Here is a 15,143-nt window from a genome sequence, read left to right as displayed (position 1 = left end):
CATGTCAGCAATACAGCAACTGGACAGATGTTTGTAGTTTATAGCAACCTTTGGTTCCAGCTGTGCACAAGGCATGGGCAGCAGTGGGAACACTGTGTTCCCACCTGCTCATCATGTTCAGACGAGTGACAGTGTTTAAGTATGGTCTGTGCGTGGGTGTGTGGCCTGTCCAAACCTTTGTTTGTGAGGGTTATAGCACAGCTAGGAGTCCAAGCTAAGGAGGCATGTAGTTTTTTCTTTGACAGTTAAGTCCTCAAAAAAAAAAAAAAAAAAGTAAGCTATTAAAGCCACCTCCTACCTAGTTCCTCCACTCCTTTTAGAGGAAGTCACCATCAAGGAAGATGGAGAAGTCAAGGTGCATTTTGGTGTTGCCTGACATGTTAATGACAGATGTAATTCCAGGACAAATAGCTTATTCAGCTTAAGCAGCTTTCGTTTATTGGTAAGTTGCCTAGCTGATAGTTATAAATAGAACGTGTTCCTTTTAGGAAAAAAAAATATAGATAGCTACAGAAAAAAATGACAGAATCCTATACCTATGTCCCTCAACTAAATCCTAATTTTGAATGAACTGCTAGCCATCTTAGCCACTTTCTTCTGGGCTGCTTACCTGTTGGGTAGCTTAATCATAAGCAGTATTCATTCATTCACTAATTCTTTCATTCATTCATCACACACGCATTTATCAAATATTTATGCCAGTGCATCTTACATTTTGGTGTTTACTTGATTCCTCAGGTATTTGTTGAAAATAGAAGTAAATGCCTAGGTCTTATGCTCGTCCTATTGAATCTCCAAGGGGTAGGTTCCAGAAATTTGATTTTTTAAAAATCTGTTTTAGGTATGTTCTGGGAATACAAAGATAAACAGGACAGTCTTTCCCTCTTATTACAGCATCATACAAAGGAACAGGTCCACTGGTGCAATAAAGGTTGACCCAAGTTATGGTGGAAACAAGCATGGGCACCCATGAGAGGGAGTGATTGCTTCCACCAAGAGGAGGCCAGAAATTCCAGGGTTGTGCAATCAGGTGGTGCGGCACTTGCTCTGCATCAGGTTGGTCGTCGGGAAATGTTCGGTCTTGTGCAGCCTGAGCCTGATGCTTCCTCTGATACAGCAGGCATCAGATGCGGAATGATGGAGCACGCCTTGTCCTCTACTGCCTGCTCTAGTAACCACGAATGGACCAGGAGGACGGGGGTATAGAGAGCATCTGCCAACTCATCAACACACTCTTTCTGGTGAGCCTCTTGCAGGTTGCCCTTGGTCAGTGTGGGAGCGGGCAGAGATCCACAGAAAGGGAGTTAGGAAGCTCATCGGGCTTATCGTCAGGAAACACGGGGGCCAGAGCTGACCCTGCTAACTTATTAGCTAGGCAATCTACTTAGCCTCTCTGAACCTTGTTTTCCCCATCTGTAAAGGCAGGTAATAATATCTACATTATAGAGTTGTTTGGGGGAATTATATAAAATAATATATAGTATATCAACTTCTCAGCATTGTGCCTGGCATGGGGTCAGTGCTAAGAGTATTTATTTTTATTAATAGTAGAAATAATAATGGATCCCCATTTGTGTGCCCAGAAGTGATTCTTCCTCAGGCCATGTAGGCCAAACTTTATATTTATGGTGGCTCTCAACTGTTCGTTCTGCCCCAGATCCCTGGAGGGCTGTGACACCCTCCTGCCTGTCCCGCTGGCTCACCAGGGCAGTGATTCTCAATCTGGGGCCCATTCTTTGTAGCTCAGGTTGGCTTGATACAAGTTCCCAGGTCATTTGGACGCCCCTCCCTGCCCCCACCAAGGCACTTGCTCATCACTCCTGCCGGCAGCTGAGATTTATTGCTTCTGGCAGTGTGTCTTCAGCAGAGTGTGCATGTTAGCGTCTCACAAGGAGCTTTGTTAAAATACACATGCTGCATCCCACCGCCACCTCGATGAATCCTAATTGCCCTGGTGGAGGGTTGGTGAGTCTCTTTTACCTTCCCAAGCTGTGCTGATATACAAGCCTGGTTAAGAATTATCGTCTTCCTGGATATCTCTCTGCTCAACACTGTCTCACTCAGCTAGCACAGCACTAAATCTTCTAGGAAAAAATAACGGAGTCCACATAGCTTTTCAAAGCCCGGAGATACCAACCCTGTGTGTCAAACGAAGGAGGCAGAGCCCTTGGTGATAAGGTACATGTGACAAGATGAGGAACTCTGCATATAAAGGGGTTCTGTACCCTGGACATGATGCGTACTAGGTCCTGCACAAAAGGCAGCTATTGTTATTATTAATAATCGTTGTGTGTTGACCTCACAGACCTTAGTTCCTTGAAAGGCCTGTTTCCATTTTTAGGGGAAAAGACTCCAAACCCAGGAATTAAGAGACCAACTGGCTGTTTGGGAAGCATTTAGAAAATGTGACAAGAGGTGTCACACACAGGCTAGCAGCAGAGAGTTCAAAAAAGGAAGGCATTGTGGCCTCTGTTTTCATTTTCCTTTTTGCTTCTGAAATGAGACAGGAAGGAGAGTGGTGTGTTAGCAGCTGGTGTGGAGATGGACAGGGGGGGCCTCCCAATACTCCATCCCTAAGTTCTGTGAACAACATGGTGAACCCCAGACTGCCCAGGGCTTTGATTTTTGGCTCTCTTAGTATTCACACTTGAGGTCTGGGGCTCCCGGTTGCTGTGCAAAAATGAATGTCACCACATTTCCAACTGAACCTAGTGTGATATCTCTGCGCCCTGCCAGGAGACTCAGACCTGAGATTTGAGTAGAAGATGGAAAACCATGGAGTCAGCAGAGGGAGGAAATTCTGCCTTCTCCAGCTTTCTTTAGATTCTCCAGAAAAGGGGATTAGAGAGGCTCCTCAGAATTAAGACTGGAAGGGGAGCTCATCCCACTGGAGCAAATTTGAGAAGATAAATGTACTGAATCAAATGAGACATCGGTGAAGTACTTTAACAAGTACAGACTTTGTGACTATCTACATCAAGGGCAGCAGCATCAATAACTGTATCACTGGTGGGGCCTGTAGACGGAAGCTTCAGTTGAAGGGGATGCTCAAGGTTCTAAATTTAGTCCTTAGCCCCTAGCCAGACCTGAGCCTGCACCCCGCTGGTCAGAGAGGCGATCTGTTCAGTCCTTGGAGCTTCCAGTGAGGTGACTACATAAGGTATTTTGGTTTAGTGGGTCTTTAAATAAGACAACTTTTCTTTAGGTCTAATCTCTCTCCTGCTGACAGTTTCTATCCTCCTGGGCCTTACCCTTAAACTGCCTGCTGCTTATTTGAAAAGTGCGATAGCACAATACAAGCTGGTACTCTAGCAACTGTTAAAATCTATTGTAGGACATCTAGCACACAGAGAAAAACTGGCCGCTCACCCCACTCCATGCTATTCCTATCAGAGAGAACACAGAAAATATTCTCTCTTCCCTTGGCCAGCACCCTCCCTTTACTGAAAGATGGTGCCTGTGCATCTGAAATGGGGGTTGGGGGAGGGTGGAGGCTGGCTTTCCTCCTCTACAAAGGCACAACGGTTCACAGCAGGCCAGAGCTGGGCACCTCTGAGGCGCGGTCCAGGCCTCTCGGATCTGTGGGAACCGTGGGCTGCCCTAAGCCGGTTCAGGGGGGGATGCCAGTCCTGGACAATAATGCCCACCGAGCCCCACCTAATGTGACTTTATCAGACGGGTCCCCACTCCCGCCGGGGATAGACACACAAGAGTGCATGCTTTAGGAAGATTTCTGCGACATGACAAAGTGCAATTTAAAGTCTGGGTTCTCTTTTCCTGAGCTTGAATCCAAACTTGGCCTGAAATAGGAGAAGGCGCTGTAGTCAAGGGACCACAGGGGCGGGAGCAGGCGCCCGGCGCCGGCGGGGAGCTTCCCAGCCGTGACAACGAGCGACCAGCAGGTGTCAGTGCGCTCTCGCACTGTCGCGGCGCGCGGCCTCCGCCTCCAGGACCCCTCCCCACCGCGGTCTAAGGGGTCGCGGTCCAGATACTGGGCCATTCGTGTGTCTCGCAGACAGCCCTGTGGCTGGGACGGCACGTGGCCACCTCGCCCCTATGCGGAGCTCTGAACTCTGGCCAGTCCCGCTCCCCGGGGCGCGCTTCCCATTCAGCCCCAGGGGTTCCATCCAAACCTGCGCCTTCCTCTCTCACCAGGACCCACTCGCCCCAGCCGCGAGGAGCGCTCGCAGACGAGGGCGGCCCGGCCCAGGGCGGGGCTGTTCCGGATACGACCCGTACTGGTGGCTGCTTCTCCCGATTCGTGCTGGGGGTTCCCAACACCCTTTCCTCCCAGGACCCAGCTCTATGGGGGCACTCTCGGGTGCCCGCTGCTTTCTGCTGGCCTGGCCCGGAGCTGCCCGGTCAGTTCCCAGCAGGGACCGCTCCCCATTGCCCGGGCACGCTCTTTAAACCTCTCGCTCAAGGTACCCGCCTCTCCAAAGAGCTCGTCGCGCGAAGACGGTAGCGCTCCCCTGGGTCTGGCGCGGGGCGCGGGCTCTAGACCAGCGGAGGGGAGGCGCAAGGGGCGGGGGAGGGTCGGTTTCCCACGTGGGGGCTGACGCCGGCTGCTCGGCAACGCCGGCTTGATCCTGGGGCTATAAAACCAGTCCACGGTGAGCGCGGCGGAGCAGCAGCGGCTCTGGCTTCGGTGCAGACGCCCAGCAGCCGGCGCGCTGCCGCCCGGCCTCCCCCAGCACCTTCTGCCCCCAGCCCTGCGCTCCTGCCCCAACTCAAGCTGTCCTCGGACCCTGGCCTGTCCGGTCGCGCTCAGCGCCCGCAGCTCGCCGGGCCGACGCCCAGGAGACTCCTGCTTCGGCTGCGGCTCCTGGAGGGCCGATTGCCCACCCGGTCCGGCCCGCCTGAGGACCGGGGCGCCTTCATGCGGTCCCCACCCTCCTCACCCCGCCGCTGCCGCTGCCCCCGAGCTCCGCGCGCTGCGCCCCAGCCCCAGCAGAGCACGCAACTTTGGAAGTCCCGCGGCGCTCTGAGAGGCGGCAGAGTCCGCACCCCGGCCCCAGCCCGGGCCCCGCTGGCCCCGCCGCGCTTGGGGGAAGCGAGAGAGTCGGTAATCGCTTCAGGGATGTAAGGAGACAGACATAGGACCCCAAGCCCGCATCAGCACCCCTCGGCCGCCTCCCAGGGTGGGGGCGGGCCCCGCACACGGTAAGACCTCTTGCTTTCGCTCAGGCTCAAGAACCAAGATATATGTATATATTTAATTTCCTGTCATCCTTTCAAGTCATCAGGCCACCGATGACTTTTGTTCTCCCTTCCTGAAGAATAAATCTCTTTTTCCCCATCGGCTGAACCTACTCTCTCCCGTCTCTTAGAAATAAAACTTGGCTGTATTTAGGAGCTGGGAGCGAGAAGGCGCCCACCCCGAGCGCCCGAAGCGTGGGCCGGGCGCGGTTCGCTGGAGCCGGGCCCATGGGCCGCTAGAGGTCCTCCAGCTCGGGCCCGACCTTCCTGCGGCCCCCTCCCCATGTGAGGCTCGGCGGAACGAGCGGGGCGCAGGAGGAAGAGGAGGACCCAAGGCGCTGGGCGGAAGGCAGCTGGCAGCAGGCCCAGGCCAGTGGGCACCCGCGTTCATGTTCCGCCAGGAGCAGCCGCTGGCCGAGGGCAGCTTCGCGCCCATGGGCTCCCTGCAGCCGGACGCGGGCAACGGGAGCTGGAACGGGACTGAGGCGCCAGGGGGCGGCACCAGGGCCACCCCCTACTCCTTGCAGGTGACGCTGACGCTGGTGTGCCTGGCCGGCCTGCTTATGCTGCTCACCGTGTTCGGCAACGTGCTCGTCATCATCGCCGTGTTCACAAGCCGCGCGCTCAAGGCGCCCCAGAACCTCTTCCTCGTGTCTCTGGCCTCGGCCGACATCCTGGTGGCCACGCTTGTCATCCCTTTCTCGCTGGCCAACGAGGTCATGGGCTACTGGTACTTTGGCAAGGCGTGGTGTGAGATCTACCTGGCCCTCGACGTGCTCTTCTGCACGTCGTCCATCGCGCACCTGTGCGCCATCAGCCTGGATCGCTACTGGTCCATCACGCAGGCCATCGAATACAACCTGAAGCGCACTCCACGCCGCATCAAGACCATCATTATCACCTTGTGGGTCATCTCGGCCGTCATCTCCTTCCCGCCGCTCATCTCCATCAAGAAGAAGGGCGGCGGCGGCGACCAGCAGCCTGCAGAGCCGCGCTGCGAGATCAACGACCAGAAGTGGTACGTCATCTCGTCGTGCATCTGCTCCTTCTTCGCGCCCTGCCTCATCATGATCCTGGTCTACGTGCGCATCTACCAGATCGCCAAGCGCCGCACCCGCGTGCCGCCCAGCCGCCGGGGCCCGGATGCCCCCGCCGCGCCGCCGGGGGGCGCCGAGCGCAGGCCCAACGGCCTGGGTCCGGAGCGCGGCTTGGGGCCCGTGGGCGCCGAGGTCGAGCCGCTGCCCGCCCAGCTTAACGGTGCCCCCGGGGAGCCCGCGCCGGCAGGGCCGCGCGACACCGACGCGCTGGACCTGGAGGAGAGCTCGTCGTCCGAGCACGCCGAGCGGCCCCCGGGACCCCGCAGGTCCGATCGCGGCCCCCGGGCCAAGGGCAAGGCCCGGGCGAGCCAGGTGAAGCCCGGAGACAGCGTGCCGCGGCGCGGGCCGGGGGCGACGGGGCCGGGGGCGCAGGCGGCCGGGCCCGGGGAGGAGCGCAGCGGGGGCGCCAAGGCGTCGCGCTGGCGCGGGCGGCAGAACCGCGAGAAGCGCTTCACGTTCGTGCTGGCCGTGGTCATCGGCGTGTTCGTGGTGTGCTGGTTCCCCTTCTTCTTCACCTACACGCTCACGGCCGTCGGCTGCTCCGTGCCGCGCACGCTCTTCAAGTTCTTCTTCTGGTTCGGCTACTGCAACAGCTCTTTGAACCCGGTCATCTACACCATCTTCAACCACGACTTCCGCCGCGCCTTCAAGAAGATCCTCTGCCGCGGGGACAGGAAGCGGATCGTGTGAGCGCCGAGCCCGCGCCGCGCGAACAGACTCCTGCAGACCGCAGACCGCGGGGATCGAGGGGCGCGTCTACGCAGGCCCAGCATCCTGAAACCCGGATCCTGCCTGCTCTGCGTTTCCTGGCCCGGGAGGTTGCTCTGCGGCCTCCGGGCATCTGCTCTTCCCTACCAGGGAAAAGTACTGGCCGGGAGGGCCACACGCCCGCCCAACTGTTGGTAGGGCCGCTCCTGACTCGGAGCAATCTAACTAGGTTCATGGGCGGCTCCTAATCAGTATTGTTTCCTAAAGATATTTTCACCTCCCAGTCCAGCTCTGACAGCACTTCAAGCAAGCGCTGGATCGCAGAGCGTATGCTCACAAAGGGTTAATGGACGGGGTTACCCAGCCCCTGCTAATTGCTTCTCCCTCCTCCCAACTCTATTTTCAAACAAACGCTCAGGGCAGTCCTGCCCGCCCTCCCCTCCTCCACTGTAAATATACACTATTTTTGATAGTACCTGCGGGAGGGTCCCAGTGTCGCTTGGCTTTTGATGTTGGAATCCTGGCTGTTGGAGATGCCCCTGAGGCAGACACGTTGTGTCTGGTTCAGGCTAAGCCCATTTGCAATGCAAACCCTTTTCTAGTGTCATTACCTGCCTCTGTGTCCTTTTCACCAGCAACTGGTGACTGTCCCTTGGGTCTGGACCTGCTTTGAGATTTCCTAAGAGGGAAAAGGTTTGTCCATTTTTTCCCTGTGCCTAACAGCATAATTGCCTTTTCCTATGTAAATATTACAACAATGGACCAAGACAGAAGTAAATGAATCGTTCTGCCTTGCATCAGCCTGGTGTACAAAGCCATTATCCTCTGAGGCACCCTTTGCCCCAGAAACCCACTCTAAACCCATCTCTTTCTTCTGTCCCCTTCCTCCAACACTCTGGGGCCCCTGCTTGAAGAATATGTATGTTTCTATCTTGTATCTCTGTGCCCCTTCCCTCCCCAAAAGTGCTGACTGCGGGAAATCTGTTAGCTGCTGATTTTAGACACAGGGGAGTGGAAATTATGTGGAAGAAGCAAACCTGATACAATTTGCCCAAGGTAAACAGTTTGAAAAGACAAATGGGCCTGCCAGACTGTACAGTTCCTGCCCCAGGAGCTCTTAGGTCTCAGAGTGCTGACCTTTTCCCCTTCTTTTCTGGTGGAGAGCATGTCCTTGATGAGATCGGACTGTCTAGGGAGGAGGGCAGAGACCTCCTGTTTCCATCTGAGCTTCTCCGTGTCGTAGACAGAGACTCTTTAAGGCCCACGCTCTCCTGTCATTAAAGAAAAACTAATGTCAGCACATGTTGCTAATGACAGTGGATTTTTTTTTAATAAAAAGTTTACAGATCAAATGTGAAATAAATATGAATTAAATGGTTCTGCCTGTTATCTGAGTTTCCAAAAGCTTTAAGACTCTGGGAATATCTGGTTATATATATATTTTTTAAGTTAAAAAATATGTGTACATTATAGAACACTCGCTAATAGTGTGAGCAATAACAAAGCTACCATTTATCAAGTGTTTCTTATGTGCTGGACCACTATCATGAGCCCATTACAGGTCTGCTTCATTTAATCTTCCCCCAAACCCTATGAGGTCAGTAGTATTATTATCCCCGTTTTACAGGTGAACAAACTGAGTCCCAGAGGGCCAGTGATTTGCTCAAGGTTAACAACAAGTGGTGGCAATGTATTGTATCTAACTGTTTCTGGTTTCAGGTCTGTACTCTTAACCCCAAAGCCTCGCGGGGGTTGCATCGTTAATGCTTTGCAGAATGCTGCCAGCAGTGAGGTTTCTATGCAAAGTGTGCTATATGCACAAAGTATGGGATACAGGCCAAGTGTGTAGATATACATAAAATGTGTACATGTTGCAAAGTGTCTATATGACATGAAGTGTGTCTATACGTCAAAGTGTGTATATACCCCCAAAGTGTAGTAGATGTACAAAGTGTGGAAGATGCTAAAAAATATATATAATGCCTTACAGTGTGATAACATACGACATATATATAACCCCTAGTGTGATTTATGCACAAAGCATGGTATGAACGCCTAGGAAGAACCATACATTAGTAGGTGGTTTGAATTGTCTCTGGACAGATACATGAGTCCTTCCTGTTGCATTTCTGTACCATCAAGTTCCACCCTGTCATCTAGGAGAGCTTAAGATGCTCACCCTATGGTGATGGTTATGGCACTTTGAAGGGTGGCCCCTTGAGATCCAGGCATCCAATTCCTCATCTTCCAAGAGGAAGTGACTTGTTCAGGGTCCCACAGCTCTGGGTGACAGGGCTCTGGACCCACGCTGCCTTGTTCAGTTAGGAAGCAGCAGTGCTCATGAAGGAGAGCCACGCATCGAGGGGCTGGGTTTGAGGGATAATCACAAGTGAAAGGTCGTGATTTGGGGAAGGCCGAACTTTGTAAGGCCAGCCACCTACGACACACGTGCAGACCAGCTCTGGATGCCCCCCAACAACAGACCCCCAGCTCTCCTCGAGGCGTTCCTGCCCTCTCTGGGCAGCACTTGCTGTGTCTCCTTATCTTCCTAGAGGGCAGCACTTGCTGTGTCTCCTTATCTTCCTTAACTTCTTTCGTAGGGGTGAGAGGTCAGAGAAGCTTGAGAAGTGATTTGGGCTCTGAGGCATCTGCAGGAGGGAAGACAATGGTTCCGAGGGGTTTTTGTTAGAGACCAGAAGAAGTTCCCACCAGGCGGGATGGTGGGCAGGCACTAGGCTCCAGAGACTCTTGCCTGGGGGCTTCACACACATGGCCTTTGGCACCAAGTCTGGCCACCTGGTCTGATGCTGTGCCCTGCTCCCCAACCCTACTCTATCCTCTTTCTCCCTCCCCACTCCTAGGCACCCATCACCCCAAAGGCAAACAATGCCAGACAATAGGCCAACCTGGCAGGCCCCCAGGAACTGGGCTGTGTGTCCCAGACGCAGGGGCAGAAACAAACACTGCTCACTGTTGACTCTCTGTTCTGCTCTGTCTGCTGGGGAAGTGTTTGCTTTGCTCTTGCCCCCAGAGGCCCTGCTCCCTGGGAAAGGGAGAAGTGTGGGCAATGGTGCCACGTAGGGCAGGCCTCCGGTGTCACTCCCTGCCCCCCAATTCCAGCAGCCGAGAAGCCTCAGAGATGGATGGGGCCTGGGGAAAGTGGGGGAGAGAGGACGGGAGACCAGGCTCGGATGCTGGGGTCCTGAGTTCACAGGAGGCATCACTGTTCACTGCAGAGGGCTCAAGCAATAGTCTGCCAAGGTCTGGGGTGGGAGGAGACTTGAGGAGGAGAAATGGCTCACACCAGATCTTATCTTAAAGGTCAGGCGATGAGACTGTCACTCAGCAGCTTCCTGTCTACATCTGATCCTGCTTATCTGGGCCAGGAGAATCTCTTTGTGGCTGAACCTCCTATTTTACATAACTTTGGTTGGGGTAACTTTGGCTTTGGGGTCTGAAGGTGTCTTGCCGGATTGACTCCTTAAGGTGCCTTGAGTTGTGGTGGGGTGGTGCCCTGTTTGAGCCTAGACACAACCTCCTCCCTACAGGCTTTGTTCAATTTACTCTGTGCTAAGGGGCTGGAGGAGAGAGGGATGCAAAAGTGGCATAGGCTTTCCCTTCTACGATTCTATAATCGAATCAGAGTTTTAGAGCCAGAAGTGCTGGCACACATCCTCGACTCCCACATCTCCCACATTGAGCTGTTGAAGGACCTAAGACCCTGAAAAGCCAACTTGTTTATGTGACATCCCAGGGTCCCTCGAGCCCACTCCTCCCTGTGACTCTCTGTCCGATGGCATAGATATTCAACATGAGTTCTGTTTTGCTGTTCCCTATGGGGAATTGCTGATAAACCCTAGGTACCCCTCTGTACCTGCTCTGTGCCAAGGGCTGTGCCAGGCGCCACGAGGCTACTGCCATGCTCGTGCCCTGCAGAGCCTGCACTTGTCCCTGGGAGAGTTAGGGTCCCTGCAGAGATTAGGATCTTCCCTGCACTCGGGAAGCATTAAGGCTGCAGGGGGAGACGGGATGTGCCTGCGTGGAGCATTAAGTAGCCATACATCAGTGACAGTGTGGCGGGAGGTGGTGGATGCTGCGGCCCAGTGAGGGTAATGGGCATCTGTGTGTACCATGAGTGTGCACAGAGCTCGCTGTGGCTGGGAGCTCAGGGAGTAGGATGTGGAAGCCAGGGTAGCAGGACTTTGGCTGAGGGAGGAGGGGTGGGGACGGCAGCTGGGGTTCTAGCAGCTGAGCCCTGTGGAAGCAAGCCTAGGTGGTGCACCCAGGCCTGAGTCAGACCTCACCTTTCATTTCTCCAACCTGATCCCTAGGGATGGCAGACTGAGCTCCTGTCCCCATTTGGAGACACCATCAGGAAGCCTACCTCCCCGACTCAAGTAGAGTGGCAGGATCTAGGCACCCAGGCCCCTGCCCTTGCCAGAGCCAGGGCCCAACATCAGGCCTTGTCCCCAGGCCTCTGCCCTGGGCCCTGTCCTCCCCCTTGCAGTGGGCCCCAGAGTCTGGGATGCAGGAAAGGGCGCCTCGCTCAGCAGAGGGCGTCCCTGCGAGGGAAGCCCCGTGAACACCATCACAAACACCAGGATTTGTTTTGAAAATATCATCGATCTCTTTGATTACCAGATATCCTGGGGTTTAGAGTTAAATACAAAAAGGGAACAGGGCCTGTTGGAAGGAGGCTGTATCTGGGCATTAGGAGGCTTGAGTTCTAGTTCCGGCTTTGCCTTTTGCTAGCCATGCGACCTTGGGCGAAGCCCTTCCTGAGCCCGTTTCTTCATTTATAAAATGAAAACGGTTGGTCTAGAACAGTGTTATCTAAAAGTGTGTTCCGTAGAGTTTCTTTAACTACAAAATCAACCTCAATCTCTCTCTTGCTCTCACTTATCTATCTATGCATCTGTCTCTTTATCATCTATCATTGATCTGGGTTAAGCGACCTGTAACGGGTACCTTTTCTTCAGGACTTCATGGATTCTTGAGTATGCCAGCGTGGTTTGGGACTCCCTGAGAGGAGCAGATAGATGTGCTCTGTTTCCCAAATTCCCCGGACTGCAGAAGTGCATTTTTTATAGAGAATCGCAGTGAATCACGTTCGCTGGAACGCTTGTTGGGTGATACTGAGCTGAGGAACCTCACTGGGCTTTTCTGTGGATCCGTTTTAAGATTCTGTGAAATGCCAGCTCTGCCCTCTCCTTCTGTCCCTGCCTGAGGTGAGGCACACTGGGCAGGGGCCAAGCCATATGTTGTCCTTGGGGACAGCTGGCTCTAAGAGTCATTGGCCTCATTGAGGGCTGAGGTAGTAGTGAGAGTTCGGTGTGTTTTTCAAGTGTGGGCTATGCCTTTGTGTAGGTGTGTGTACATGTGAATAAGTGTGTATGTGTACACACATGTGAATGGGTATGTCACCATGTGTGAAAGTTTTTGTGAGTGTGTATGTGTCTGTGTGTCTGTGAACAGGTATAACCTGTTTCAAAGGGATATTTTGCTCACCAGGACCTGGCGTGGAAGCATCAGGGGAGTTGAGGATAGCTATGTATGTACCAGGAGAAGGGGTCCCAAAGGGACTTAAAGAGGAGTATAGTGTCATGTCATTGACTCTAATTACAATGAACCCCTCTCCAACTTGCGACTTGGCTCCCTGTCCCTGCTACCCATGGTAGAATACCGCTCCCCTACGGGGGATGGAGCTGAGTGGAAGGAGGTGGGCGGGATGAGGGGACGTAGGCATTTGAGAGAGGGCAAAACTGGTTCTGTAGCAGACGTTTTCTTTAGTAGATAGGCCGTCCTGTTCTCAGTGGAAGGGGGAGTTTATTTGACTACAGGGAATTCAGAAGGCCAGGTGGAAGTGGCCTTTAAGGCTCTTTCCATTCTGTTCAAGGGCAGGAACTCCAGCCCTCTTTGGAATCTGTATCTGAGAAAAACAAGATGGCACACTGCATAGGGGTGAGTGAAGAGAGAAGAGACTATTTATGAGGTGCAGGCAGGGTTAAGGGAAACCCACAAGGGGTGGTGAAGCACCTTGGGACATGCACAGTGGAGCTGCCAGCACCCTTGGCAGGAAGGGGTGAGGGGAGGGAGCTGTCACCCAAACCATTAGAACTGCAGCTGTGGGGAAGGACGCCTGGCAGGCTTGTATGTCGAGAGCCAGCACAGCCATTGCCAAACCGCTTCTGGGCAGGGAGAGAGCCCAGGGAATGAACACCTTCGCCGATCTCACTCCTGTATCCGGATGTCTGCCCCTAGCCGGAACTCAGAGAGCAGGGAACAGCTCCCGAGGCAGCCTTCTGGGCTCGAAGGGTGGACAAGGAGAATTTACAGCCGAGTGATGTCCCTTTGGGGGACAGGCTGGAGGGAGGCCAGCCATCTAGTTCTTTCAGTTTGTCTACAGGCCAGCTGCCTGGGCCACTGGGCAGCTGTGGAGGAAGCATATAGGCTCTCCTTCCTCTCGACCTTTGTGGATGTGAGGGCATGTGTTGGTGTTGTTATGAGGATGGCCAGACTACGCACACACACAGACACACGGATACTCACACACCATCCTCCCTGCCAGCTGGTGAGTCAGGTGAGAGAGAGCCCCAGGGAGCCATGTGGCTGGCTCTTGGCCAATGTTCTCTATCTTCTAGTTCTCGGGTCCAGCTTAGGAGGCCAAGGAGCAGATACCGAGCTGTCCTACCGTGCTGACCAATGAGACTGGGGGCTGAGTGAGGAGAGTTTGGGGACCGGCCCAGATCAGAGACCCCACCAATGCCCTGGGTACACTAAGGATTCTGCTGCTCCTTACTCAGCACCTCTGGGCACCCCTTAGCCTTCCTTCTCAGCAGATAAACCTTGAGGATTCTTTCCTGTGCCCTGGCCCTGGAGAAGGCACCGACAGTTTTAATAAATGACAGATTCCTTTCCTCATTCATTCATTCATTCAACAACCGTGTTTTTGGCGCTATCTCCAAACTAATGTCACTGATATTGCTCTATTTGTGTTCAGTGTTGCGGGTAGAGTGGTGAAGAAGATAGTTAGGATCTTTACCATGCAGAGCATCTTCTTTTGCAGGAGAGACATATCACGTGGACACCAGGCAGTGATAAGCAGGTTGATAAGGGTGGTACAGTGGGTGACAGGGACTCACTGGGGGGAACCTGGCCTGGGCTAAGGCATCTGAGGAGGGTGCCTGGAGAAGTGACAGCTAGATGGGAGCTGAGGGATAGGCAGGAATAGGTCTGCCAAAGAGCCTGGGGTGAGGGGGGGAATCATATGTTTAAGCAGCTGAATGAAGTCCACTTTGGGCGGACAGTGTAGTGTGAGCGGCCAAAGGGAGAGTGGAGAGGCTGGATCATGCAGCCACCGGAAAGACTTATCTGGAGGTCAACGGAGAGCCACTGGAGGAGTTTTAGGCAAAGGATGAACGTGATCAGATTTGTTTTGTTGGAACAATGATTCTGGCTGCTGAGCGGAGCCTCGTGGTGTGGAGGGTGTTTGGAGTGGTAACCCAGATCTGATAGTGGCCTGACTAGGGAGCTGACATGACACTCAGGGAAGCTCAGGGACCCCGCCTCCCCCATAGGCCACCCAAAGGCAATGCCAGTCTCCGTGCAGACCCAGATATTGGGATTTCAGAGGTGCCCTTGCTTGCAAAATGCTGTACACCACCGCCCTCCCCTCTGTAATTTCCCGTCTTTAGAGAGTGGTTCCTGGGCTCAGAGCTTCCTGTTCACGGTTACATGCAAACCTCTCCTTGGAGAATTGACTCAGTCAGCCTTGGTGGTATGCAGACCTCACTGGCCATGGTACCTGGTCTGATTCACTTCCTATTTCCAAACCTCAGCTGCCTTATCTACATGACAGATCACGGAGGATTAGAGGAGACCCCGAGAACAAGGAGGCTGCGTGCTCTGCTGGGCAGCCCGAAGGCTGGTTGACAAGACGAGGGTGAATGAGAATGTGGATTCTGCTTGAGATCAGAAGACCTGATAAGCCTCAAGTGTTTACTCTTGCACCAGGATTGTCCAGGCTCCTCCAGGAGAAAAGCCCTCTGTCTGCAAGGAGTTCGGGAAGCCCGCAATGTGATGCACTGTCAGCTCTGCTGGCCGAGGAGCTCTCCACAGCCAGCTCACTGCCCCTGGCGG

General features: G+C 53.9%; 1 protein-coding gene and 1 long non-coding RNA gene across 3 annotated transcripts in view; both read left to right on the top strand.

Annotated features, from left to right (window-relative positions):
* Positions 1-4,624: 4,624 nt before the first annotated feature.
* LOC139085488 (uncharacterized) overlaps positions 4,625-15,143 on the top strand; it is a 66,024-nt gene continuing 55,505 nt past the window's right edge. For both annotated transcript variants that reach the window (XR_011543817.1, XR_011543816.1), the window contains exon 1: positions 4,625-5,163. This is a non-coding gene — a long non-coding RNA (uncharacterized lncRNA). The remainder of the gene's footprint in view (positions 5,164-15,143) is intronic.
* Positions 5,214-8,383, top strand: ADRA2A (adrenoceptor alpha 2A). The gene has a single exon (XM_070632927.1). It carries the CDS (start codon positions 5,589-5,591, stop codon positions 6,984-6,986), a length of 1,398 nt encoding a protein of 465 aa, XP_070489028.1. The 5' UTR covers positions 5,214-5,588; the 3' UTR covers positions 6,987-8,383.

This window comes from Equus przewalskii, chromosome 1 (assembly GCF_037783145.1).
Source record: "Equus przewalskii isolate Varuska chromosome 1, EquPr2, whole genome shotgun sequence".
Classification (NCBI taxonomy): Eukaryota; Metazoa; Chordata; class Mammalia; order Perissodactyla; family Equidae; genus Equus; species Equus przewalskii.
Note: the sequence above shows the minus strand (reverse complement) of the source record. Positions and strands in the feature narration are given on the sequence as shown.